General features: G+C 50.3%; 9 protein-coding genes across 9 annotated transcripts; 4 read left to right on the top strand and 5 right to left on the bottom strand.

Annotated features, from left to right (window-relative positions):
- Nucleotides 1-681: 681 nt before the first annotated feature.
- Nucleotides 682-1,831, top strand: PC9H_004030 (uncharacterized protein; the record flags this gene model as incomplete). Its single annotated transcript, XM_036773620.1, has 7 exons — nt 682-911; nt 965-1,227; nt 1,280-1,349; nt 1,401-1,479; nt 1,529-1,602; nt 1,653-1,709; nt 1,762-1,831. The coding sequence occupies 7 exons, from the start codon at nt 682-684 to the stop codon at nt 1,829-1,831; spliced, it is 843 nt and encodes a 280-aa protein (XP_036635093.1).
- Nucleotides 1,832-1,871: 40 nt separating this feature from the next.
- On the bottom strand, nt 1,872-3,709 carry PC9H_004029 (uncharacterized protein; the record flags this gene model as incomplete). The annotated part of the gene is made up of 9 exons (XM_036773619.1): nt 1,872-1,930; nt 1,979-1,990; nt 2,048-2,127; nt 2,190-2,221; nt 2,286-2,591; nt 2,653-2,660; nt 2,711-2,721; nt 2,787-2,823; nt 2,881-3,709. The coding sequence occupies 9 exons, from the start codon at nt 3,707-3,709 to the stop codon at nt 1,872-1,874; spliced, it is 1,374 nt and encodes a 457-aa protein (XP_036635092.1).
- Nucleotides 3,710-3,885: 176 nt separating this feature from the next.
- Nucleotides 3,886-5,832, top strand: PC9H_004028 (uncharacterized protein; the record flags this gene model as incomplete). Its single annotated transcript, XM_036773618.1, has 8 exons — nt 3,886-4,144; nt 4,195-4,379; nt 4,428-4,504; nt 4,556-4,757; nt 4,815-4,952; nt 5,004-5,438; nt 5,495-5,583; nt 5,637-5,832. 8 exons carry the CDS (start codon nt 3,886-3,888, stop codon nt 5,830-5,832), a joined length of 1,581 nt encoding a protein of 526 aa, XP_036635091.1.
- A 274-nt stretch (nt 5,833-6,106) lies between these two features.
- On the bottom strand, nt 6,107-7,946 carry PC9H_004027 (uncharacterized protein; the record flags this gene model as incomplete). Its single annotated transcript, XM_036773617.1, has 7 exons — nt 6,107-6,316; nt 6,379-6,695; nt 6,751-7,164; nt 7,218-7,634; nt 7,691-7,761; nt 7,847-7,874; nt 7,919-7,946. 7 exons carry the CDS (start codon nt 7,944-7,946, stop codon nt 6,107-6,109), a joined length of 1,485 nt encoding a protein of 494 aa, XP_036635090.1.
- Nucleotides 7,947-8,524: 578 nt separating this feature from the next.
- PC9H_004026 (uncharacterized protein) lies at nt 8,525-9,612 on the bottom strand (the record flags this gene model as incomplete). The annotated part of the gene is made up of 7 exons (XM_036773616.1): nt 8,525-8,546; nt 8,602-8,847; nt 8,898-9,266; nt 9,321-9,346; nt 9,395-9,439; nt 9,490-9,523; nt 9,572-9,612. The coding sequence occupies 7 exons, from the start codon at nt 9,610-9,612 to the stop codon at nt 8,525-8,527; spliced, it is 783 nt and encodes a 260-aa protein (XP_036635089.1).
- A 357-nt stretch (nt 9,613-9,969) lies between these two features.
- Nucleotides 9,970-15,323, top strand: ATG26 (Sterol 3-beta-glucosyltransferase; the record flags this gene model as incomplete). Its single annotated transcript, XM_036773615.1, has 19 exons — nt 9,970-10,240; nt 10,296-10,489; nt 10,540-10,675; nt 10,735-11,121; nt 11,174-11,203; nt 11,255-11,322; nt 11,374-11,487; nt 11,541-11,738; nt 11,785-12,706; nt 12,755-12,861; nt 12,912-13,424; nt 13,473-13,580; nt 13,633-13,793; nt 13,845-13,881; nt 13,940-13,963; nt 14,016-14,208; nt 14,259-14,636; nt 14,687-14,877; nt 14,931-15,323. The coding sequence occupies 19 exons, from the start codon at nt 9,970-9,972 to the stop codon at nt 15,321-15,323; spliced, it is 4,425 nt and encodes a 1,474-aa protein (XP_036635088.1).
- Nucleotides 15,324-15,411: 88 nt separating this feature from the next.
- On the bottom strand, nt 15,412-16,985 carry PC9H_004024 (uncharacterized protein; the record flags this gene model as incomplete). The annotated part of the gene is made up of 9 exons (XM_036773614.1): nt 15,412-15,771; nt 15,825-16,009; nt 16,065-16,114; nt 16,170-16,230; nt 16,287-16,388; nt 16,446-16,467; nt 16,531-16,552; nt 16,621-16,786; nt 16,838-16,985. The coding sequence occupies 9 exons, from the start codon at nt 16,983-16,985 to the stop codon at nt 15,412-15,414; spliced, it is 1,116 nt and encodes a 371-aa protein (XP_036635087.1).
- A 354-nt stretch (nt 16,986-17,339) lies between these two features.
- Nucleotides 17,340-19,269, bottom strand: DRG2 (Developmentally-regulated GTP-binding protein 2; the record flags this gene model as incomplete). Its single annotated transcript, XM_036773613.1, has 13 exons — nt 17,340-17,353; nt 17,420-17,558; nt 17,615-17,738; nt 17,791-17,887; nt 17,937-17,997; nt 18,056-18,093; nt 18,149-18,212; nt 18,329-18,480; nt 18,538-18,649; nt 18,715-18,783; nt 18,839-19,000; nt 19,099-19,137; nt 19,252-19,269. 13 exons carry the CDS (start codon nt 19,267-19,269, stop codon nt 17,340-17,342), a joined length of 1,089 nt encoding a protein of 362 aa, XP_036635086.1.
- Nucleotides 19,270-19,405: 136 nt separating this feature from the next.
- On the top strand, nt 19,406-23,867 carry SSK2 (Suppressor of Sensor Kinase (SLN1); the record flags this gene model as incomplete). The annotated part of the gene is made up of 5 exons (XM_036773612.1): nt 19,406-21,027; nt 21,088-21,312; nt 21,364-23,093; nt 23,153-23,465; nt 23,519-23,867. The coding sequence occupies 5 exons, from the start codon at nt 19,406-19,408 to the stop codon at nt 23,865-23,867; spliced, it is 4,239 nt and encodes a 1,412-aa protein (XP_036635085.1).
- Between the last annotated feature and the right edge of the window lie 5 nt (nt 23,868-23,872).

The following is a 23,872-nucleotide window of genomic DNA, read 5'->3' as shown; positions in this document are numbered from 1 at the left end:
ATCGCAGACAATCGCTCAAAACGTCAATAGGCTTTATATCTCAGTTCCAAGACTGTGTCCGATCAATTCCATGCTCGAACCCTGGCTTTGGAAAAATTTACGAAGATCCCCGGCCCCCCTATCGGCGTTTGTTCATCAGCCCTACCGTGCTTTGAAATGGGGCGATGCAATTAGGCAGTGATCTTAGAGCGAAACATTGTACGGCATCCGAACAACCGCCTGTGAACCACATTGCACACATTAGCTGCATTGCAAAGCGGTGGACGAGCATTGTGTATATATATTAGGAGAGAGGAAACAAACAACAAAGAATGTACTAGCCGCATAGTCAAGCACCTCCCACTCCACCGTCGAAACCCTGGAAGCCGAAAAACAAAGCTGGGAGGCGCTCCGGCTTAATTGAGCTACGAGTTTGTCTTCCCCTCCAGGTATACCCATGTCGTCTGGAATCAAACTGAGTTACCACGTCGAAGCGTTTGCGCTGGCGTAGTGGTGGTCGGGGTGTAAGAGGTCAGAATGACCGAGCGACGCGAAGATGTCCATTGATTACGTCAGGCACTCTCACGATGTCACATGGGTTACGCTATGGGATGCAGTGACGATCGGTAAACCGCCTTCTATAGGTCTATAGGGGGCAGGGTCACAAAATGCCGGACCTCCGGTTCCACTGGTTGACGATCCATGTTATCACGCCTCCGTCTGTTAGCTCACCAACTCAACAAAGCCAAGATGACCACTGCATCAACCACCGTGCACAACACGAACAAGGCTTGCTGCTCGATCCCCCCGGTGATCGACCACGACTACACGCCCAAAGGGAAGTTCACCTCGCACGGAGACTTTCAGAAAGTCTACGTGACCGGTCCTGATGAGAGTGATAACGCCATTGTCTGCGTCTTTGATATCTTCGGGTGAGTATTATATACCGTGCTAATATACTCCAATGCTAACGAACGTAACTTAGATTCTTCCCGCAGACCCAGCAGGGCGCGGATATCATCGCAACGGCACTGAAGACCAAGGTCTACATGCCCGATTTCTTCGAGCCCGATAGCGCGTTTCCGATCGACGGGTTCCCACCAAAGTCTGACGCAGACAAGCAAGCCCTGCAAGACTTCTTTGGTGGCCCCGCCAACCCTCAGAGAACAAAGGAGAAACTTGAAGCTTTCGGTAAGTTGCTCAAGAACGACGGTGCTAAACGACTTGGCGTGTATGGCTTCTGCTGGGGTATGTGCGTGTCGTACTTCCTAACGTATGGCTGTCAAGACTGGTTCCACAGGTGGAAAGGTTGTCGTCATTAGCTCTGGCGAAGGCACACCGTTTGATGCCTCGTCTATCGTCCATCCAGCGTAGGTCGCCTCACACTCCATTTAGCCCCATTCCCACAGGAGTATCTTCAGAATGTTGTCTGCCGACGACGCTTCCAAATTAACGGTCCCCTTGGCCATCTATATCTCTCAAGACGAGCCCGTTGATGAGGTTAGTCCCGAGTTGATGTCTTGCAGTTGGGAAATAATTGTTCTTCCAGTACACCAAAATCGTAGACATTCTAAGCAAAAAGCCGTTCTCAGCTCAATGCGACTCCAAAAACTACGATTATATGTATGTCCAGCATCACCTATGCTCTCACCGTCATGATGACGTCTACTCAGGTTTCACGGGTGGGCCGCAGCACGCGGTAACTTGAAGAACGAAGATAATCGCAAAGCGTATGCCATCACAACTTGCCGTTGCTACGCGAGCCCTAACTTTGCCCCACAGATACGAAGAAGTATATGGCAAACTCGTCAATTACTTCCAGAACACGCTGGGAGCCAAGTCCATGCTCTAGGGCGATATTACATAGTTAATTGTTACATACATCAAGTGTGTTACATAAAGTCGTTAGCTTCGTCGAGCGGTCGTGTAGGTTTCCAGAACCAGAACGGACCTGTGCGAGATATCAGTAACTGACGAACGCCTTCCGGAAATTGCTCACCAGCTGGATCACCTGGATAGATGGCGAGTAGTCAGCGTCTGTAAGTTCAACGCACAAACATCGACAAACCTTCGTCATGGGTATCGGACGTCCATACGCCGACAACGCCCATAGCACTGTTCACATGCCCGATCTGCACACCTTCCGAGCTACAGAAACAAAGTCAGTCCACCCTGCGAAATCGTTGGGAACGAGGGATACAAACACAAACCTCCACTGCGCATGTCCATCGTAGATAGAAACCTTAAGAGTTCAGGTCAAATTAATTAGTACCAAGGGCATAAGGGTAATCAACATGGCGACTGACAAATCTCCAAAGCGGCACCTTGTCGACACCGAGTCTGACATTGCCTTCGATAGTGGCCTCGTTTCCTATGGAGCCTCTAGAAGATCCGGTGAAGTACAATGTGGGGTAGCGTGGGTCGCTGGTCGACGAAACCGATTCCCCACCCTGCTCCTCCGCGATGTCGTACCCCGCATCCATCGACCCTCGAAATTTGAGCTTGTCCGGGGAGGTTAGTTTTAAGTCGAGGCGGATGAGGCGAGTAGCTTCGCGAAAAGACGGGTCGTTGAAGTAGGCTGGGTTGCGGGGACCGCCGTACATTGACGTGAACTACATGAAGAAGGGGGGTTGGACTCGAAGACATCAATAGGAATGGGGCGGCGGCACTAACGTTGAATGCTAGGAATACGGTGAGAAGGGGGGTAGATCAAATGAACAAACGTACACACCAAATAGCTCCCTTGTGGCGGAGGAGACATATACTATTAATCGCCGACCGTTTGGATAACCTCCCAACTCACTCACCTGTAATCCATGAAACAGACATATCTCGCCCATGAACCTACAATATGTGATTGATTAGTCTATCCTACAGGTGTGCAATTAGGGAGTTACCCACCCTCGACTCCTGCCCAATCAACGGGATTATGAGTCTCCGTAGATGATGAATTCGCTCGAAGGAACTCGAGATTCACGGGCGGGGCGACTTCTTGCGCCCACTGATGGGGGATCTCACGTATATTGGATTGGACTACGTTCATCAGCGCCTCAACATGCACCCAATTGACCCTCCGCTTCGGCGAATACAGATACGGGCCGTAATGGTTGCGTTCCTTATAGTGCTCTAAATTATACGTATACGTCCTGCTGCCAGTACGTCTGGCTTCCAGGCGGGAGTAGACCGACCGCAGCTTCGGGCCGTGCGTGGCTGAATCGATTCCCAAAGCTACGTACGCCCGCAGTTGTGCCTCTAGTTGGTACTCGTCGGACCAGTGCTGATGTGTCGTGATGATCTTGGAATTTCGGAGTGTGAGCGAAAGCCAGACGGCGTTCCGAGATGTATCGTCTTCTTTGGGATCAATCAACGGGGGGATGTCCCAAACGACAGATAAGAATGCCTCCAGAACGTCTTTGCGGCTGAGCTGTGGCACATCTTTGCCATGGGCTACTTGTGCAGCTTGATAGCGTCGAATGAGGACCCCTCGCCAATTGTAGACGGCGCTTGTGTCAGCTTTGTCACCGATCCGAAAGGCCTTCCACGGGTCATCGAACTTCGTCAAGAAAAGTCTGCGCCAAAGTTGCGGCGGCGGGGGGTCGTGCACAATTCGATAAGCTCCCCAGCATGTCTCCGAGAACGATACAACATCCTTCACCCGACACATGGAGAGCGCATGCTCTGCAATTTCAGGGGGAATAATGGCGAGGATGCTGAGGCTCGTCGAGGCCATGGAAGCACGTAAGACAGAAGTGGGAACAGGGAATTTCGTGGATCTGTCATGCTATACGGCAATACCGGCCGCTGCTCTCTAAGACATATCATTGATTCAGGGGGCTTTGTCAGCAACCTCAGTAGCAGCGCGCGCGCGACAAAAGTTGCGTGTTGCCGACCCCGTTTCCCTTCAATATGAAGGTATTGACCCATCTTTGTCTGCTCATTGGGGCCTCGAATGCCTTCGAGTTCCCATTTGCCATCCCATTCTTCTCCGCAAAAGTCCCGTCCGTCCAAGTTGATTCTCCTCCGTTAAATGTGACCCCACGAATTGCTATCATCGGGGCAGGAGCAGGGGGATCGTCGGCTGCATTCTGGATATCGAAAGCAAAGGAACGGTTTGGCTTGGACGTGGAGGTTGACGTGTATGAGCAATCGTCGTATATTGGCGGTCGTGAGTGCGCCGCTTACCTCATCTCTTCATCGTGCTTCCCGACGTTCCAGGCAGCACCGTTGTCTACCCTCACGACGACACAAGTCTACCACACATCGAGCTTGGTGCTTCTATCTTCGTAAACGCGAACAAAAACATGTGGAGAGCGTCGGAGGAGTTCAACCTTACACGCGACGACTTCAGCGCGGAGGACAACGACCTAGGAGTTTGGGATGGCGAGAACATACTGCTCTCTGTGAGTACGTGTCACTACCGTAGCGCGAAAACAACTAAACTCTTGTAGTTTGCTGGTGGATGGTGGGACACGCTCAAGCTCATGTGGCGATACGGCGTGCTCTCTCCTAAACGCGCCCAAACTATGTGGGTATTCCAATGATGTATCTGCCTGCCACCGTCCTGACCCTGGTCTAGTGTTGATCGCATGGTTGCCCAATTTCAACGCCTGTATTCGGACAAGACGCTGAATTGGGACAACATTCAAGATATAGCGAGCTCGTTTGGCTGGGATGAGCTAGTCGCGCAGACTGCGAGCGAGTACTTGCAAAGCAAGGGAATAACAAGGAAATACGCGCATGAGTTTGTTGAGGCTACAACACGTGTGAACTATGGCCAAGTGAGATATTAAGCTTTCGAACTAGGTTTTAGTTGACAACTAATGACCTTCTGTTAGAATGCTGACTTCATCCATATGCTCGGAGGTGCTGTCGGTCTTGCCGCTACTGGTGCTGTGGGAATCAAAGGAGGGAATTTCTTGGTCTTTGAGCAGTTTTTGAAAAGGTCAGGCGCCAATGGGCACTTGAATACGACTGTGAGTACGATAGGGCAATGTAGTTGGAGTGCTGACTTGCTGTTTATGCAGGTCCTGAGCATTACCCACCACGATTCATCCCACGACTGGACGGTTGAGACCACGTCTGGCACCAAACGCTATAGAGGCGTAATTCTCGCAGCACCCTACCATTCCTCGAAAATACAACTCCCTTCTACGCTCGCCTCCCAAATCAAACCCCAGCCATATGTCCACCTACACGTTACCCTCCTTACTACCAACTCTTCTACATTCAACCCAACGTACTTTAACTTGCCGCTGTCTTCCAAAGTCCCGGGGATGATGCTCACGACCGATGAAAATAGACGGCAGGGTGGTAGGGGCCCCGAGTTCAACTCGATTTCATATCATGGTAAAGCCGGCGAGAACGAGTGGGCGGTGAAGATATTCTCCAAAGAGAGGGTGTCGGACGAATGGTTGGAGAGAATATTCCCAGGTTCGGTGACCTGGGTGTTTAGAAAAGAGGTGAGCTGCCTGCCCTTTTCTCTCGATGTCGATGACCGCTTAACGATACGATCAAGTGGGATGCTTACCCCGAACTCCCACCCACGGACTCATTCCCGCCTGTAAAACTCGACACTGGTTTCTACTACGTCAATGCTTTCGAACCGTGCGTATTTCCCTTCTCGTTCTACCTCGCATTAACAAACTTGAATTTGACAGGTTAATGTCAACTATGGAAACCGAAACAATCTCAGCACGTAACATTGTCGATTTATTGCTCAACGAGCGATTTGGCTCGAGCATCTGCGGACGCCGACTATCAGCTCATGCCGAGGAGGACTCAGGGACTTCTGCTCAAGCACCGCTTTCATCTTCGAACACCGATACAGACTTCGTCTATGGTTGGGATTGCTGAACAACTTCATCGTGCTTTCGTGTTCTTGCTGTGCGGTGTATATCTTTTGTATTTATCTAACTCGTTGATGACTCGTATATCTTGATGTCGCAGTACTACTGTGACCATGTCTTATTTTGAATACACGATTTTTCCAACCTAGTGATACTGCTGCTACTGCATTGCAGCATGAAAACGAACAAATGAATGATAACGATTATATAGACTCCACTCTCTATGCTACCCGCCCATAAGAAAGAAAGCATGTCTCTCTAGGAGACACCTCAGCCAATTTTCATGCTGCCTCTTTTTCAGCTATCGATGATAGACGACCGTTTCCGTTGGTGAACACTCCATCAAGGTCAGGACGACCGTGACGATCCCCTGCTGTGACATGTTGAACATGTTGATCCACTTCCTCTTTAGTGTCCGTTGAAGGTTGAGGTGTGTACCAGGACAAGTAGTCGCGGCGAGCCTCGACATAATCAGTCGCAAACTCTCCTATCTACATACCAAGCAATGCGTCATAACTCTGTGATAACGCAGAAGCCTAAGCAATTTACGCACCTCAACCTCGTCCATGCCAAGTTCCTCGCCCTTTGCGTCGTTCCTGAGCTTCAACCCAGGGATGATGTCGATTCCCTTTGCGAGGAGGGCCGTCATGACAAACGTATACGCGCAAGTCGCACAGATGTAAGCGACTTGGATGTATAGTTGCTTCCAATTATGGTCGATCCAGCCGCCTGCTACTTCAAGATTGACGCCGTCGAGGGCAATGACTTCCGTATCGGCGAACAGTGCGTTAAACAAGAGACCAAGGATCCCTCCAACGGCGTGCTCAGCGAAAAGATCCAGCGCGTCGTCGATCCCGACCAAGAACTTAACTGCATAGCTGTCAATCGACTGTTTACCGGTGGTATAGATGCTATGGGAACTCACTTTTTGTGGCGAAGTTACATATTGCGCCAGCAACAACACCTAGAATTAACGAAGCCCATGGGTGGATGAACCCAGAAGATGGTGTTGCGGCAACCAGACCGGCAATAGTGCCGGAACAAAATCCAACCATAGTCCATCTCCTGCCAATGCGGTAATCAAGCAAACACCAAGTCATCCCGCCAAAGGCAGCGGCGACCATGGAATTCCAAGTAGCCATGACAGCACGCAGATTTGCGCCGAACGCGCTGCCACCATTGAATGCGATCCAGCCGAACCAGAGGATGAAAGTACCGAGACCGACATTAGTGACGTTGTGTGGGCGGAAGTTGATTAGTTCTTTTTCGGTCCGTCGGCCGAGGGCCCAAGCATACGCTAGACCGCCGATTCCGCTACCGATCTCAACAGGCCCTCCGCCTAGTGATGCGAGTTCGAGATTAGAGGAATAACCAGGATACGTTGATGCGTACCTGCATAGTCCATCACTCCCCACTTAAATGCCCATCCATTGGCTCCCCAAGCCCAGCAAGCAAGCGGGCAATACACGAGTGTCATCCACACGAACGTGAAAACCATCGCAGGGAAAACCCGACCACGCTCCGCTATCCCGCCCATTAGGATCGCCACAGTTACGCAAGCAAACTCCATCTGATAAAACGAGTACAGCAACTCCGGGATGAGGGGGGAACCAGGAGAAGGCTCCGCGAGTACTTTGCGAAGGCCAAAATGGCGCAGGTTTCCTATATAGCCGTTTGTCGCTGACCGAGAGAGCGCAAGGGAGTAGCCCCAGAAGTACCATTGAAAGATGGTGACTGCATTGCTTGCTGCGACCGCCCACACGAGCGTGAGCGCGGACTTTCGTCTGGCCAGTCCCGAGTACAGAAAGGCTGGTAGAAATGAGAACGAGGAAGTAATGCGCGTTGACAACGGAGATATCACTGACCAAGGCCGGGGATCATGAAAGATACCATCGCGCCTGCAATGATGATGAACGCTACATCGCCCCTGTCGAATCTACAAATCCAGCACAGAAGAGTCAGTGTCAATTATAGGCCCGTATCCAGAGATAAGAGGTGATTGGGGATCAAATGAAACTCACTGGCTGGCGTCTCCTGGGAGAGAAGAAGCTTTATCTTATCAGTTTGCGGACACTTTAGCAGATGCAACGTACTGGCCAGCACCCCTGTCTTCGGGTCCATGAACCTTGCTCGTTGAGGGCGAGGGAAGCGTGTGGCGGACGAGCAACGAGCGGCAGCCTGATGGCTGATGGGAGAAGTGGGATCGCATTTGTCTGGGGCGTGGCTTTATATTTCAACTGGGCCGCCCATCCAGCGCTAGCCGTCCAATCACAGTTCTTCCAATTTATACTAGGTTCGATGTGCAGAACGGCGGCCTCATGAATTCCACAGAGATAAGAGTAGTAGAAACCAACAATGCGACGAAGATAAGAAGGCATATTCCGAACATTATTATCACAAGCAGTTCAAGCCCATGGGTGTCACCTTGACGGTGGTTATGGAGTACCCCTTGGTGTCTTACCCATGATTCGGGACCTCACACATACAACCAAAAGGCATAAAGCAGAAACGACATGACAGCATTATAAAAACAAGGCAACTCTTTGGAGGTTTCCGAAAGTAAGTAGGTCATCCAATCGTAAGGTACGTTATAGATATCGTAAGCGCAGACGTCCGCAGCAGCGTAAATAAACATCTAGATGAATACATTCTAGGTGGCATGAGAACGCAAATTTTATTTTGGACATTGCATCAAGCAACTATCCTCGGTATGTGCAGCATCTAGAACAAGACGGCGCGTGAGCATGCCAGCGGGCTGCAATAAAGATGGACGTACACAAGCATGTATGGCACGACTGAGACTAGCAAGACAGCAAAGGCTGCCCAGAGCATGTAAAGTGCAGGACCAATGGAAACGATAATACCCAACGGTGCCGGTGTACTGCCAACCATGACATCGTTTATAGCGTCCGATTTGTTGATTACAACGGTCCAGATAGCTGCACCGATCAACAGCAACAAGCTACCTATTAATGCGAACGCTGTGGAAATGAAGAAAGTCATGCCATGCCGTATGAGGCCTCTATAAATATCGTAAGTCTCGGGATTATCACCGAAAACACGCACACTCACGTAAGGAAGGCGAGGCCAGTGCATATTGTGCCCAAGAGGATCATGTAGTACGCAGCCCTCGTCGAACCGCCGAGGTACGAAGAGTCGCGGAAGGTGGGTTGCTGAGATTGGAAGGCCGTGTCGAACAGGCCGTCGGTGAGAACAGAATAATTAACGGCCATGTCGGATGTAAGGATGGGATACGGTCTGAACTGCATGCCCACAGTCCTATTCGAGCAGGCTCCGGCGGTCTCGTTTGTATAACCGCAGAAAGAGTAGAGTCCGAACAGATATAATTCTCGTAGGCCGGTTCGGGCTTGGAGGGGGGCAGATGCGTTGGTAGCATGGACACCAACGATGGGGTCCAGGGTGATGATTGTTAAAGCATCACTAGCAATATGTTAGCCAAAGGTCTGACCGGGGGTGGAAAGACGAAGAACGTACTCGTAGCCCGAAGTATTCACTTTTACCTGCGCTTGTTCAATTAGCAGTTCAATCCATACTAGAAGCGGACCTACCATGGAAACTCCCTTCCCTACGGACGAAGTATTAATTTGACCGATCTTGAACGGTGATTAGATCGCAAAGCGACGGTTGTGGTGAAGAACCGTACATGTACGAAGATCAGCAGAATAAGTGAGGCCAGTCTGGTTCGAATATTAGTCAATTGCAGTCGAACCATGTCATTTACTTACGAGAGAAACGAAGCTGAGCCGATGCATACTTCCCCTCGCATATTCGAGTGCTGCAGATGTTCGTAAAAGGACGTTCAGGTCAAAGATGTTGGAGGATCGCAAAGAACCAGCCTCATACACAACTCGTGTCCTTTACGCCAATGCAGCGCCAAGTCCGAGAAGCGTGCCGAGCTGCGTGACTGCATTGAGGCCGTTGTTTGTGCCTATTGGGTTCCAACGGCATCGCCGCCTTTTGATGACCTAATCGGGCTTATCCTCTGTCTTTCGAGTAACAAGCGCTAGCGATCTTCCACAGGACCACATTTACAGGACTGCTGCAATTGGGACGCTGCGGATTCAGATATTAGTGCTACGGACACGGTCCAATGTCCAAATCACCATCACAGCCCGCCCCCAGCATGCCCGTTGCACCGGGCGACACTTCGCCTCAAGCTGTCGACGACTCCGCACAGGAGCAGCCAAGAGAGAACTTATCAGCGTCGACAGGGCTTGTGAAACGTGCGGTAGAGAGGACCGTCGATAGATTTGACAAACTTTCCAAGAGTGTCAGCGGGAAACCATCGACTCCAAGTTCTCCAGGTACAAGCCCTACAGCATCAGGACCCAGACGTATATTTAGCCTAAGCCGAAAGGCCAAGGGAAAGCAGAGGCCTGATGATGTCCCTAATGGTGAGCCATGCGCGTTGTTTCTTTCTAAACTACACTGAATTTTCGTGTCGAGTAGCTACCTACGTCGCCGGTGAGGTTACGCGTTCTCCATCGTCGACTCCCAGCGCTTCGCGCCCTACTTCACCCAAACGTTCCTCTTCTACCGTGGTGCCGAAGAAACATGCAGACGATTCCCCCTTCATCACCCCACCGTCGCCTCTGTTGGTACCGACTAGGCCGTCCTTGTCTTCCTTCCGAGGAGACGGTTCTGTGAGTCTGAAGTCGATCGTAAGTCAGTCAGCATGCTGACATATGCACAGATGCGCGCCGGGACACAAACCCTCATTCAGGCCCTTCAGGCCATCCCCTGGACGGACGATCCCGACAATGACGATGACATAATGGAGCACAACTTACCTGCCTTGGATTCCGAGAGCGACGAAGATAGCAAGCAAGGTGCCGTTTACGCTTACGTTCTTGACACGCTCCTCATCAAGCATGCCTAACATCTACAGCCGAACCCATGGCATCCTCGATTCATGCAATATACAGACCGCTTGCTCGCTCTCGACGAGGTGATATTGGAGCTTCGACGAGGAAGCTTCATCGCAGCAGTTCGCGCATTAGCGAAGAGTCAAATTCTGGACCGGAAAGTCCTTCGGACTCGGAGGAAACAGAGGAACAAGAGGATTTCGAGCAGACTACTCCACAGCTCGTAGGCGCCCCCATGCCCCGAGCTTTGGCTTTGGCTCAAGCTGGGGCAACCTCGTCACCCGGGCCGTCAAGGATCGTGCCAATACGAACTGGTAGCATGGCTACGGTCCGACTCCAGAGACGTTCGCTACTCGCGGAGAAGTTGAGGGAAGTCTTTGAACTAGATGGTATAGAGGAAGTTCTAGCTGGTAAGTGCACTCATAACGAAGTATCGAGTCATCAACTGATAGATCCTCGTAGAAATGCCTTGTTGGCTACTCCGCTCAGTTCGTAAGTTATAAAAGTTTATTTTGTAAGGTACATCCTGACAAAGTCGTGCAGTCCTACAAGGCTACATGTATCTCACGAACTCCTACCTTTGTTTCTTCGCGCACATGCCTGCACGAGAGGTTCGTTATCCCTTATATAGTAAGTTTTAAGGTACTGATCAACACCCACAGGACCAAATTCTGAAATCAGGCTCATTGACCAAGAAAGCTCAGCGAACCAAGCGCTGGATTAAGCATTGGTTTGTCTTGAAGAACGATGCATTGTCGTGGTATCAATCCTCTTCGGTAAGCCCCCGTTGTCCCATTCCAGGCCATGATGTAATGTGATTCTCGATCAGGATCCTTACTTCCCGCATGGCATTGCTGACCTTCGCTATGCCATCTCGTGTGAACCGGTAAACGAGAAGGAGATCAAGCTAAGGACCAATCAGAAGACTATCATGCTGTCTGCCGATTCCATCCCAAGTCGAGACGAATGGGTGAAGGCCATTAAGAAGGTTATTTTCAAGGCCCAAAACATGGGAGATAGTGTTAAGGTACTAGTTACCTTTGTTAAGACGATCCTTGCTGAAACTGTTCTAGATTGCTATACCTTATGCAGCAATTCTCGACGTGGAGAAGTCCTCGGCCATGGACTTCAGTGAGACCATAGAGATCAAGGTCTTCGATCAAGAGGGACAATATTCCTTTGACTCTTATTTCTTTGCCTATTTTAATGACCTTCCTGGTGCTCTGGACCAAATTCGCACAGCCGTACGGACTGCTCGCGTATATCCTCATGGAACGGGCTCGCCCAAGGCCGTCATAGATACCACCGCTATCCGTCCTGCCCCTGCCCCTCACGTCAACAGCTTCCCCCCTTCCGATGCTCAGCTACCGCAATCTTCCTCTTCACGATTTAGATTAACGTCACTACTACGACCATTCCAAGACTCGCTTTCTCTCACCCGTGCTACGACCTCACCAGAAATTTCAGACGATAACGAGTTCACTCACGTTTCCCGGAGGCCTAATTCTTTCGTTCCAATTTCCGGGCCTCTGCAGCGCAATTCAAAGACGTCTCCTGATTTGCACCTTCCTCTTCCAGAGCCATCTATCTCAACATCGTCAAGTCCCGCTGCTACCACGCCGAGCGGCGAACATACGTACCCACCTTCTACTTCATCTTCGCGCACATTTCCTAACAATCCTGAATTGAGCAGAGAGCCACCGTCAACTACCTCGAGTGCTTGGAGCGTTGGTGTTCCATCGTGGTTCAGAACCCCACGCAAGGTATTTAGTGGCATCTCAAACTCCATGCCCTCTTCGGCTTTGGATTCGGCGCAAACTATGCCCGGCGTGAGGGAGGTGTATTCATCAAGCATGGCATCTTCTGGTAGTCGATTCGGCGTTGAGAACATGGCGTACAGTATACTGCAAACTCCAGATACAGGCATCGATCCTGAGGTTCAGGAGAAGTTCAGGACTGCGTTTGCTTACGATGAGAAGGAGACCCTGTTGGGGTGTATGTACACCTTGCTGTCCGTTGGGCTTGCCCTAATATTTTTGCTAGACTTCCCTGGCTACATCTTTCGTTTATTGCCAGTGTATGGACGACTCTACGTTTCCACAAACTACTTCTGCTTCAAGTCTAGTGGGCCTTTGGCGGTCAGAACTCGGGTACGTTATGTCCATATATATTCATTTCATATTCTCACTCAGATTCTCAGATGGCGCTTCCTATCCGTGATGTTCTTTCCACAGAAACATCGAAGGCCACGCGCTTCGGTCATCACGGCCTCATAGTCATCGTTAAGGGTCACGAAGAGTTGTTTTTCGAGTTCGGGGCAGAGGACAAACGGGATGCATTCATGGCTCTCCTTGATCGACAGATCGAGGATTGCCAGAGGAGATTGGCGTCTGGTGATGCCCCGTTGCCAACTCAAGGGGAACGCGACGCCCTTATATTGGAGGAATTCGACGCTCGTCCATCTCCTAGTAGTGATCCTGATCCAAGACCTCCCCCAGAGAACATGACTGATTCGTTGCCCGCAGTCATGTTTACCTCAGCATCCTCAACCTTCCTAACATTTAAACCCAAGGAGTCTTTGCACTTTACCTTCCTAACCATTGGGTCACGGGGTGATGTACAACCTTATATAGCACTTGGTAAAGGACTCATGGCCGATGGACACCGCGTGCGCATCGCCACTCACGGCGAGTTCAAGGAATGGGTGGAATCTGTAGGTAACATGCACTCTCTGTTGAAGCCGAAACTAAGATATCCACAGTATGGGCTTGAATTTGGCTACGTGGGGGGTGATCCTGCAGAGTTAATGCGTATTTGCGTGGAGAATGGGATGTTTACACTTTCGTTCATGAAGGAGGCCATGCAGAAGGTGTGATCATATGCTTGTTTTTACCCCATTCTATATCTTACAGATAACGCAGTTCCGGGGGTGGTTGGATGATCTTCTAAAAACCTCGTGGGAAGCGGCGCAAGGAACTGATGTGCTTATCGAGAGCCCAAGCGCTATGGGTGGTTATCACATCGCCGAAGCGCTAGGAATTCCATATTTCCGGGCCTTTACCATGACATGGAGTCGCACTAGGTGCGCATCTGCTATTAATATTCGATGTGTTTACTGTAACTTTATTTTTAGGGCATATCCCCATGCTTTTGCCGTACCAGAGCGAAAGGTTTGTTCATTCATCATTCTAACCGTATCTGCATATGCTGATATTGTTGTGCATCAAGATGGGCGGCAGCTACAACTACATGGTGAGTCCCACCATGCATCTACCTTTACCCTATAGATTGACGGTTACCTCAGTCCTATGTGATTTTCGACCAAGTCTTCTGGCGCGCCACAGCTGGGCAGATAAACCGATGGCGACGCAACCTTCTACACCTCGGGAGCACCAGTCTAGATAGGATGGAACCGCACAAAATACCTTTCCTTTACAATTTTAGCCCCCACGTTGTGCCCCCTCCGCTAGATTGGCCCGAATGGATTCGCGTTACTGGTAATTGATTATCCCCCGCTTTTCGGTCGCCGTGGCTGAGTTATTTGCAGGGTATTGGTTCCTCGATGACGCCGATGTTAGCGCGAAGAAATGGACGCCGCCGCCAGATCTGGTGAAATTCATCGATTCGGCACATCAACAGGGCAAGAAAGTGGTGTACATTGGCTTCGGCAGTATCGTCGTGTCCGATCCGAAAGTCATGACGCAGTGTGTAATCGATGCCGTTGTTCAAAGCGGGGTCTGCGCTGTGTTATCGAAAGGATGGTCGGATCGGCTCCATGTCAAAACATCAGATGCATCAGAACCAGAAGAACCTCTCCCCAGCTCCATATACGCTATCTCTTCAATCCCGCACGATTGGCTGTTCAAGCGGATTGATGCTGCCTGTCACCACGGCGGGGCGGGAACCACTGGGGCTAGTTTGCGAGGTTAGTCTTTTGTTCTATCTATCCAAGCGTCGACTTACCTTTCAATATAGCTGGAATACCGACAATTATAAAACCCTTCTTCGGTGACCAGTATTTCTGGGCTGATAGGGTCGAAGCCTTGGGTGTTGGCTCTGGTGTTCAGAAGCTCACTGTCGAGACTTTGACTGAAGCGTTAGTCACGGCTACTACGGATGTTAAGCAAATCAGTCGCGCGAAGGTATTGGGAGAAAAGATTCGTGGGGTACGTTTATTGACCCCTTTCGGTTTAATGGTATGCTAATGACCCTTGTGCAGGAAAACGGCGTTGCCACAGCCATTGAAGCCATTTACAGAGACTTGGAGTATTCGAGGTCTCTGATCAAGAAGCAGGCCGCCAACGACGCGACCGATGACCTTGAGGAGTCCACCATTCGGGACCAGGCTCATTCGTCCGGTATCGAGCCACCCTCCGGCTATAGCTCCTCTAACTCAGCTCGAGGAGCCCCGAGTGAGGATTGGAGTGTTATATCTGATACAGAGGACCACGATCGTCGCTCTTCCGACAGCTCTCGGCATAGTGAATGCAAATCAGACCGATGTCATAATAAGCGTAATAGCCTCGCTGCAGCCGTGTTGTCTGTTTTACCAGACTCCCTCAATCCAGGTTCTCCACGCCGTCGTTCTCTATCTATTAATTCCCGCTCTTAATGGCGATCACGTTGTATCTATCGTGTAGTATTGTATATTTCGACTATTGCACCTCTACTCCATTACATTGTAGAGTACATCTGCATGTTTATTTAGACATAGAGTCTTCGTTGTAATGTTCATCGAAAACACGCTTGCTAAATTCTCCGAAAGTTTGTGATGGGGAAAGCTGTTGGTTGACTTCTGGTTGCATGAAGAGGGCGAATGTCTCGCGAGAAATCGACTCAGCATTCGCGCTGCCTCCTACCCGGACGCAGTGAGGTGTTGCGCGTAATTTTCCACCAGTGGCAAGCTGGAGCGCCTCTCCAGTTTGGAACGCCAAGCAATCTGGAGGGATGGTGACTTTGGTTAGATCGCCGCCCCTTGTACGGATGTACAGTCCTGACGAAGGAGACGGCGAAGCCACTATTTTGACTGCACCATTCGCGCCTTGTTCTAGGAACATGGCCTGAGATAACATGGTTAGTCTCCGTCATCTAAACATGGAAGGGAAAGAATTACCGAACAAAGCCCTGTGAGGATAGAATGATCGAGATGGAAGCCACACCAACTGTCGACAGGTTCATCTTCCTTCGGAGTCGTACCTGGGGCAGGAGGGAAATAGTGAAGGAGGCGAGCCTTGGTCGTCTGTGAGTTGGCGATGATATCTGGCAATGATACGGACGTGTCGCGGAGATGTGACAACGCTGGGTTTGAGCGTTAATGACAACACTACGACATAGTTAGATGCAGTCTCTTTACCGAAAGGTTGACAAGCGGCAGCCAATGCATAGCCCACTTTGAGTACAAATCTATGTCACTGAAGTCAGTACATCTACCGATGATCGAACTTCAGAACTGCGTCACCCTCCAAGGTCTTTGAAGGCTTCCTCGAAACCTTCTATTCCTTTCTCCCCTTTCTCTGGCCCTAAATTGCATGTTGAGGACAGACATCCTTAGATGATGCGTAGACTCGAAATTTACAAATGTTGTTGCCGTAGTACTCTGGGTACATGGCCCGTAAGGTTGATGACACTGTAGGCCTGTCCGCAACTGGGTTGGCATAATACGAGCCTTTCAGTAGATCTTCAAGCGTATCGGCATGAGAGAAGGAACAAACTGTAGACTGAAGTATCCGCTTACCGGGCTTCCCGTTCATGATTTCCTGAAACCCTCAATGGATTCAAAACTTCCATTCCATTCCTACGAGTTTGGAACGGGTGCTCACCTTGCCATGAGACCACCCGAAACTTCCATGAGGCAATGCCCAACGTTCATCAGATTTCTTTAAATTCAGCATCTGAGTATTGGTGCTTACCTGTATTTTGAGGTTGGATCAGCATACTTTTCTCTGGTAGGCTCTGGGAGCGTTGCAAAACTATGCGCGAGCTTGAGCAGCCTCTCCCTGTACGTCTGGTATTGAGGTGGTAGGTCGCGAACGATGATGATACCGAGAGATTTAGGGTGAGAGCCGAATGCTTCTTCTACAATACACTTTCAGAAAACATCGAAGATCATCAATAACCAAACCCCACCTATCGAAGCACCCAACGATAGAGGCTCAGACGCCAGCGTGGGATACGAAACGGTGACTGCTCCCTCCTTCGTGTACGAGATCGACTGAGGACGTGGGGCGACATGAGTAGCGTAATTAATCGCGCTTCGAGAGAGGTGCCTCGCCATAGCGTTCAATTCTTCACGAATTCGCGGCGGTCCAATGGTTGTGGGCTGTGGGGAAGAGAGAGAACTGCCCCACACCTTCCCATATCATGCTAATGAATTGCCCTGGAGCACATGGGGATGGGCCTCCACATGGTTGTTCGACCCGAGAAACAAACTTTGTACAGTCTAGGGTATGCTCCATCCACCTGCCCCATAATCATACAATCAAGTCTATCGGGAATACGTAACTAGGTGCCAATGTCTTCTGAATAACGTCCATCAGTGCTAAATCAAACCTGTACTCGTAGTTACTTCATAATGTTCATAATCTGATGGTACATATTCGTAGATGCAGCTGAACTACTCGGATCTATTCTATTTTGTGAAGACTACAATTGAATCGTAAGTTGAGAGTAAGCTGCTGATACTGCAGGAGCTGTGGGAGGAAACTCAACTTGAAACGACATCTTCGTCCTGCACTTGATGCGAGAGGCTGACCTTCTGTGCGTGTGGCGAGAACTTACTTGATTTCCCCCAGACCAGAGCATAACGGAAGTTCGCCGCCAAGGACCGATGGATTCCGTTACACACGTTCTTTCAACCCAGTCAGCATCTGCAGTCTGCGTCTCACGTACAAGAGAAATATCTACTTCAATGGTGGCCCCCTTACGGAGGCAGATTGGGTCGGATAGATCAGGATGAGCACCCCGCTTCTTCGTGTATATCTTCACCAACGCGAGTTCGTCCCAGATGCGATCGATGAGGTAGTCAATGCTATACATGTGGGGCGTGAATTAGAGCGCTAACCAGGGAGATAGATACTAACTTCAGGTCCATCTCACAGCTGATCACTACTGAATGAGGTTCGCGAGAGATCTTGTCCAGCTGTTCCAGCGAAATTGCATCCACTTTGTTGTATACATCTAGGGTGTGTTAGAGTCAGAATGAATGGTAGTCTGGAAGGAGACATACAAAGACACGGCATGTATTTTCTTGTACCAATCAGAACGTCTATAAATTCATCGGTGGTGATCTATAAGGCCATTCCTTAGCTGAGAAAGATAGCCATGTAGAAACCTATGTTTACGCACATCCTCCCTGATCATAATATCGCAATTGTGGAGCTTGTCTTCCGGGTTATCGTGAGCACGCATCACCGGAAATCGTGTCCAGAGGAAACGTACAACTCGCCAAGATCAACCTTATTGTCCGTTCGTCTGTTTTAGTGAGTTTGACAGTGGTATTAAACTAGAAAGGCTAATCAGTGACAGAGGGTGGCTATTAGGATTGGATACACACTGTTATCTAAAGGCAAAAAGTTGGGATCAAGGTCAATTCACACTAATTCCACGCGGTGCACTTACTCCTCCTGTCGTTCGTCGCTTGAAGACAACGTCGGGTTTCGACTTGTTAAGCCTGATCCCAACGGCATCCAGTTCTACCTCAAGCAACCGTCGGTGTTCGTCAGATTTAGTAGCATCCATCATAATCAAGATGAGATCGGCCGTTTTGGCGGCTAGAATATAAATAAGATCAGTTTGAATGTCATAGGACGCAAGTAGATGAAGCGAACTTGAGACTACTTGGCGCCCTCTCCCTCTTCCCTGACTAGCCCCTTCAACAATTCCTGGCAAATCCAGTAGCTGGATGCGAGCACCTTTATATTCTATGACACCAGGGATAGCCTACCACCGTTGCGGAGTGGATCTAAGTACAAGTTAAGATGACCATGGAATGTGCACCTACGTACAGTCAATGTGGTAAACTCGTAGGCAGCCGTTTCCGACTGGGTGTGAGTTACTTTGCTTAACAGCGTTGACTAAGAAATTTATCCCTGCATGAGTGTCGAATCTACAGATAATGGTGAGGTATACCTTGCCGACAGACGGAAAGCCAATTAAGGCCACCCGCGCGTCCCCTGATTTCTGCACGTCAAAACCTGTTCCTGCGGGTCCGGATTTAGATGCAGGCTCGAGTAGTTGCGCTCGATATCTTGCCAGCTTGGCTTTAAGTAAGCCAAGATGGTATTCTGTCGCCTGAAGGATATGAGAAGCTTAGAGGCCGCAAGCCAATTGCTGGATGTACCTTATTCTTCTGCGCTACCGTCGATGTCAGTACATGGCCTATATGTGACTGATCTTGAGTGCTCACTCCTCGCCATCTCCTCTAGAAACTTCACGTAAACTCATTTACGGAGAGTGCAAGCAATATAGCGTACCCTCAATCTCTTTGATCTGAGCGCACCACCGTCAGGACAAGTTCAGAGTGCTGTATATAGTTACCTTACCTTCTCGACAATACCCATCGCTGCTTTGTTTCCCGAAGGCTCAGTACAATTTGGTGCTACGGTGTAGATGAAGTTAACTTTAAGATTGGGCGCTTCTTCTCGACTGTCGGCCGGATTTGGCGGCCCGGCGCGTCTCTCTCTGTTCAGAATCGCTATGCCGTCTCGCGGCGGATTCGAGATGCGACGGCATACGCCAACGCTCTACCCACACCCAGAACAAGACCACAGCGACGGAGACGATGCTGCGTGGGATCACCAGTCCTCGACGCGCCTGGCTGTCCCCGCATCTTCCTCCTATCGCTCACACAAATCTCGCACCAAATCTGCTACTACGGCACTTTCACCCAGTACGAACGGTGGTCATCAGCCATCACTGAGGGATGCGTCTGCAGCTCATGCCTCTTCATCAACTCCCGAATTCCCTGATATTTACTCGCAATTTGTTCGACGGTATCGTTCGTCAGAGCTCGGTATAGAAGATGATCCACGAGATGACCCGGACATGCATTACTACCAGCGTGGCCTCGGCCAGCTGGTAGATACAGGAGACAATAGCGACGACGAGGAGAATCCTCTGGCGGCTGATCCTGCAGTGGTCGGTCTTACGATGGAGGGATCGACCAACTCTTCAGGCATAGAACGCGAACGTTTAGAGTGGCAGGTCATGTTAGCCTCAGTACTCGAAGGTGATGTTCTAAGATCCGAGAAAACGCGCATTGCCGTCGCCCTTGAAAGATCCACAGATGAACAGAACGACAGGTTGAATATCTGGCTTGGTATTCGTGCAAAACTCCACGATCGTACCGTCGAGGACGAACGCAAATATCTCAAAGAGCGCCGTCTGCGTGTTTGTAGTGTCCTCGTGGAAGACATACTTTCTTTCCGCGTCGAGCTTCGAGAAGGAGATATACCGGCTGCCGCGGCAATCCAACAAGTTTCTGCTATTTTACACCGACTCGAGGTTGCACACTCGCTATATCCCACCCAGAAGGCCTTCCACACCAATTTTCCTGAAGCCGATACGCCAAACTTCCATGCTCGTTGCGATACTCTGAATACGTGGTCCACAGTCGTCATCACATTACGCCGACATATCGACCTCCTCCGTCGTTGGACAGGGAGTGATGTTTTGGACGTTTCGCAGCCCAACACGAACCACGAGATCCCTATTGGAAAGCATGGTCCCACGGATATTGCGGACGGAACGAGTTTCGTCGAACGCGTCTTGAAAGAAGAATTGACACAACGAAATTTCGAGAAGGGTTTCTTGACCACCATTCATGGCTTCATTGGAGCAGCCCGTGATGCTCAGGTGAACCTAGCAGAACTGTTCGAAGATATGAATCTCCCAACGTTCGAGGATGAACTCGTTCCCCTCATCTCGTTCCCCACGAAGTTAGCTCAGGCTGCGCTTCGCGTCCGCTTGGAGTATATGCAGAAGGTCAAAGATCCAGAAGTCCTCATCATTGACCAGATGATTGAAGACTTAAAGCTCGGCATTGGCGTCGCATGTACAATGAAACGACAATACGAGGCTTTCCTTGCCCCTGACCCACTTGGCAGGTGGAAGCTACCGCAATGCATAAGTGAAGACTACGAAGACACCATTTTGGAGGCGTTAGCGTGGTTCTTCAAGCTCATACACTGGAAGCTCAAATCCGGGACCAAGGCGATATATTTCAAGGAAACAGATGTGCTGGAATCACAATGGGCAACGTTCAATGATGTGAGCATGACTACTGCGGATGGATCGCGTCTCGTCGCAGAGCAACTATGGTATGCCTTCCCGAGCACTTGTATGGTCTACTTTACTTACAAGTACTCAACTGTTCCTAGTGCCCTCACCAATAAGTTGATGGTTCGCGTTACAAACTACTTTGAGACGCAAGTTAGAGTGCCATCATCGCATTCAAAGGGCAAAGCTGTCATTAATGGGACATCTTCGTCCAACCCCATTCAATCAGCCGGCAGGAAGATGACCCAGGAACAAATGGCTAGTTGGTACGGTAAAATCCTGGACGGCGTACGACTGCGGTATAGGAAGCTCCAACGCTTTGCTAGGTAGTACAGATCGCTCCTCGTACTCGTCGCTCGTACTGAACGAATTCGAAGGATGCTTACCCAGCGGTTCAGCAACTCTGCTGAATACAGTCTAGAAGAGGCTACGCTCAATCAGTTCATTGCTACCCTTGTTGCTACAGACCATGTTCTTGTACTTACCACGGTCTACGAAGAGGACGGCATATACATCGTTGTCCCTCGGGCGCTGCGGGAACGACCTGACGACATTCGAAGAATGCTCATCAAAGTGTTCCACGTCGACGAAGAATCCTCAGACGATGGTTACCGGATATTCAATAACGTGGAACATATTTCGGACGACGACGAGACCGAGCCCGAAGAGAGCCTCTACGTACTCCTCCTTTCCCCTTGCTCACACTTCGTTTGGACGGGCCATGTCCACGTTATGCCGCTGCCCAAGTTTGACCTAGAACTCAAGGACAACCGAGTCAGACTGATAGCAGATGGCCCAAGAGCTAGGTTAGCTTTGGCGAAGCAGACATTCACTGACCTGTTCTACCCATACGAGGACGGCGACACCGAAATGGACGGCGAATCTCCTCCCCAAGAGATCGAAATAGACCCTCCTATCTGTGTCATTGAGCAGCAAGCTCACTTGCCCACTGTGAATCGTGAACTACGGAAAATCAGTCGCGTCACCAATCGGTTGGCAGAATCCATCGTGGACTCCGTGCATCATGTCCGCAACTCGTTAAAGGAGACGGCTGGTTGTCAAGAACTTATGGAGAACTGGTATACATTTGCCTCAGACCACGGACAGCAGGCCCAAAAATACATGGAGCGGACCGCGCTGCAGAAGTTCCAACGTCTTTTGATTAAGCTCGCGATATCTTGGGTTTCGTTTATCTGTGATGATTGTGATTCATCAGATCGTAGGACTTTCAGATGGGCTGTCATGGCCTTAGAGTTCACCCATCAACGTACCAAGCGTCATCATATTCTAGCTATACCTGACGAGCAGTTCCAGACGCTGCGTGTCAAGGTCGCAACTTGTATGGGCTTGCTCGTAGGCCACTTTGATGTTCTTGGCGCCCGGCAAGCTCTCGAAGCAAAGAAGAATAAGGAGCGGCAAGAGGAAGACAATCTCCAAGAGGCGGGAACCGTCCAGCCGGGGTCCACATCTGCGGAGGCCACACCAGAAGACGTAGACGTGAAGTGTAACCCCTTGGACAACGACGCTATCTACGCCTACGAGGACCGAAGTGTGCGCGCATACTGGGATAAGCTCGCTGGCACGTTGGGAGAGTTGGAGATGGAAAGAGAGAGCATCGTTTCCCAGCATCGCTTACTCGGGCGCGTCCTTGATGACGAGAAACCGGAAGACCGCTCGCTGGTGTTCCTGGCGAACTCAACGTCAAATATCCCCATTCGTTGGCAACAAGGCCGGTTCATCGGGGCTGGTGCATTTGGATCCGTCTATTTGGCAGTCAACTTAGATTCTGGTTCACTGATGGCTGTCAAAGAAATCAAGTTCCAGGAGCTCTCTGGCCTGCCTAATCTCTACCAGCAGATCGTGGACGAACTCAATGTCATGGAAATGCTCCATCATCCGAACGTCGTCGAGTACTATGGGATCGAGGTGCATCGTGACAAGGTGTACATATTTGAGGAATATTGCCAAGGAGGTAGTTTAGCGGCGTTGTTGGTGCATGGGAGAATCGAGGATGAGGGCATCATTCAGGTATACACGATGCAAATGCTGGAGGGCCTTACATATCTACACTCTCAAAATATCGTACATCGAGACATCAAACCCGATAGTAAGTTGCATTATGCTTGTCTGAGCAGCCACCCGGCTAACTGGCGTCTCCGTCGACAGACATCCTTCTAGACCATATGGGGGTCATCAAACTCGTTGACTTCGGGGCTGCCAAAATTCTGGCAAAGAACCAACGGTCCATTCAACGGTCCAGGCGATCCACGTACGACGGTGCCTCTGCGGCGCCTGTTGTGGCGAACTTGGGCGGCCTGGGCATGAATAGTTTGACAGGAACGCCGATGTATATGTCGCCTGAGGTCATCAAGAACGATAAGCGGGGTCGGCATGGGGCAATGGATATATGGTCTCTGGGATGCGTTGTGCTTGAGTTTGCTACCGGCAAGAAGCCCTGGAGTAATCTCGATAACGAATGGTAGTTCGCATCCTTTCGTTCTAACCATGCCTAACTCATAACAATGTTTGCAGGGCTATTATGTTCCATATAGGAGTTGCCACTCAGCACCCGCCGTTGCCTGAACCAGGCCAGCTGAGCTATCTCGGGATAGACTTCATCAAACAATGCCTGACCATTGATCCAGTGCGGCGGCCTAGTGCCCCAGAGCTGATGGAACATCCCTGGATGCTTGCGTTCCGTGAAGCGCTGCGGTACTACGAAGAAGATACCCTCGCAAGCAATGGAGGCAGCGTTAGCACCGAGAGCATGCCTGATATGGGGTACGACAATGCCTCTGTGGCGCGCCAAGCCGCGCACCTACACGACATGGAAGTAGACGAGATCACTCGAGAATCACCCTCCACCTCTCCAGACGAATGAGAAAT

The sequence above is a fragment of the Pleurotus ostreatus genome, assembly GCF_014466165.1.
Source record: "Pleurotus ostreatus strain PC9 chromosome Unknown scaffold_2, whole genome shotgun sequence".
In the NCBI taxonomy this organism is placed as follows: Eukaryota; Fungi; Basidiomycota; class Agaricomycetes; order Agaricales; family Pleurotaceae; genus Pleurotus; species Pleurotus ostreatus.
Note: the sequence above shows the minus strand (reverse complement) of the source record. Positions and strands in the feature narration are given on the sequence as shown.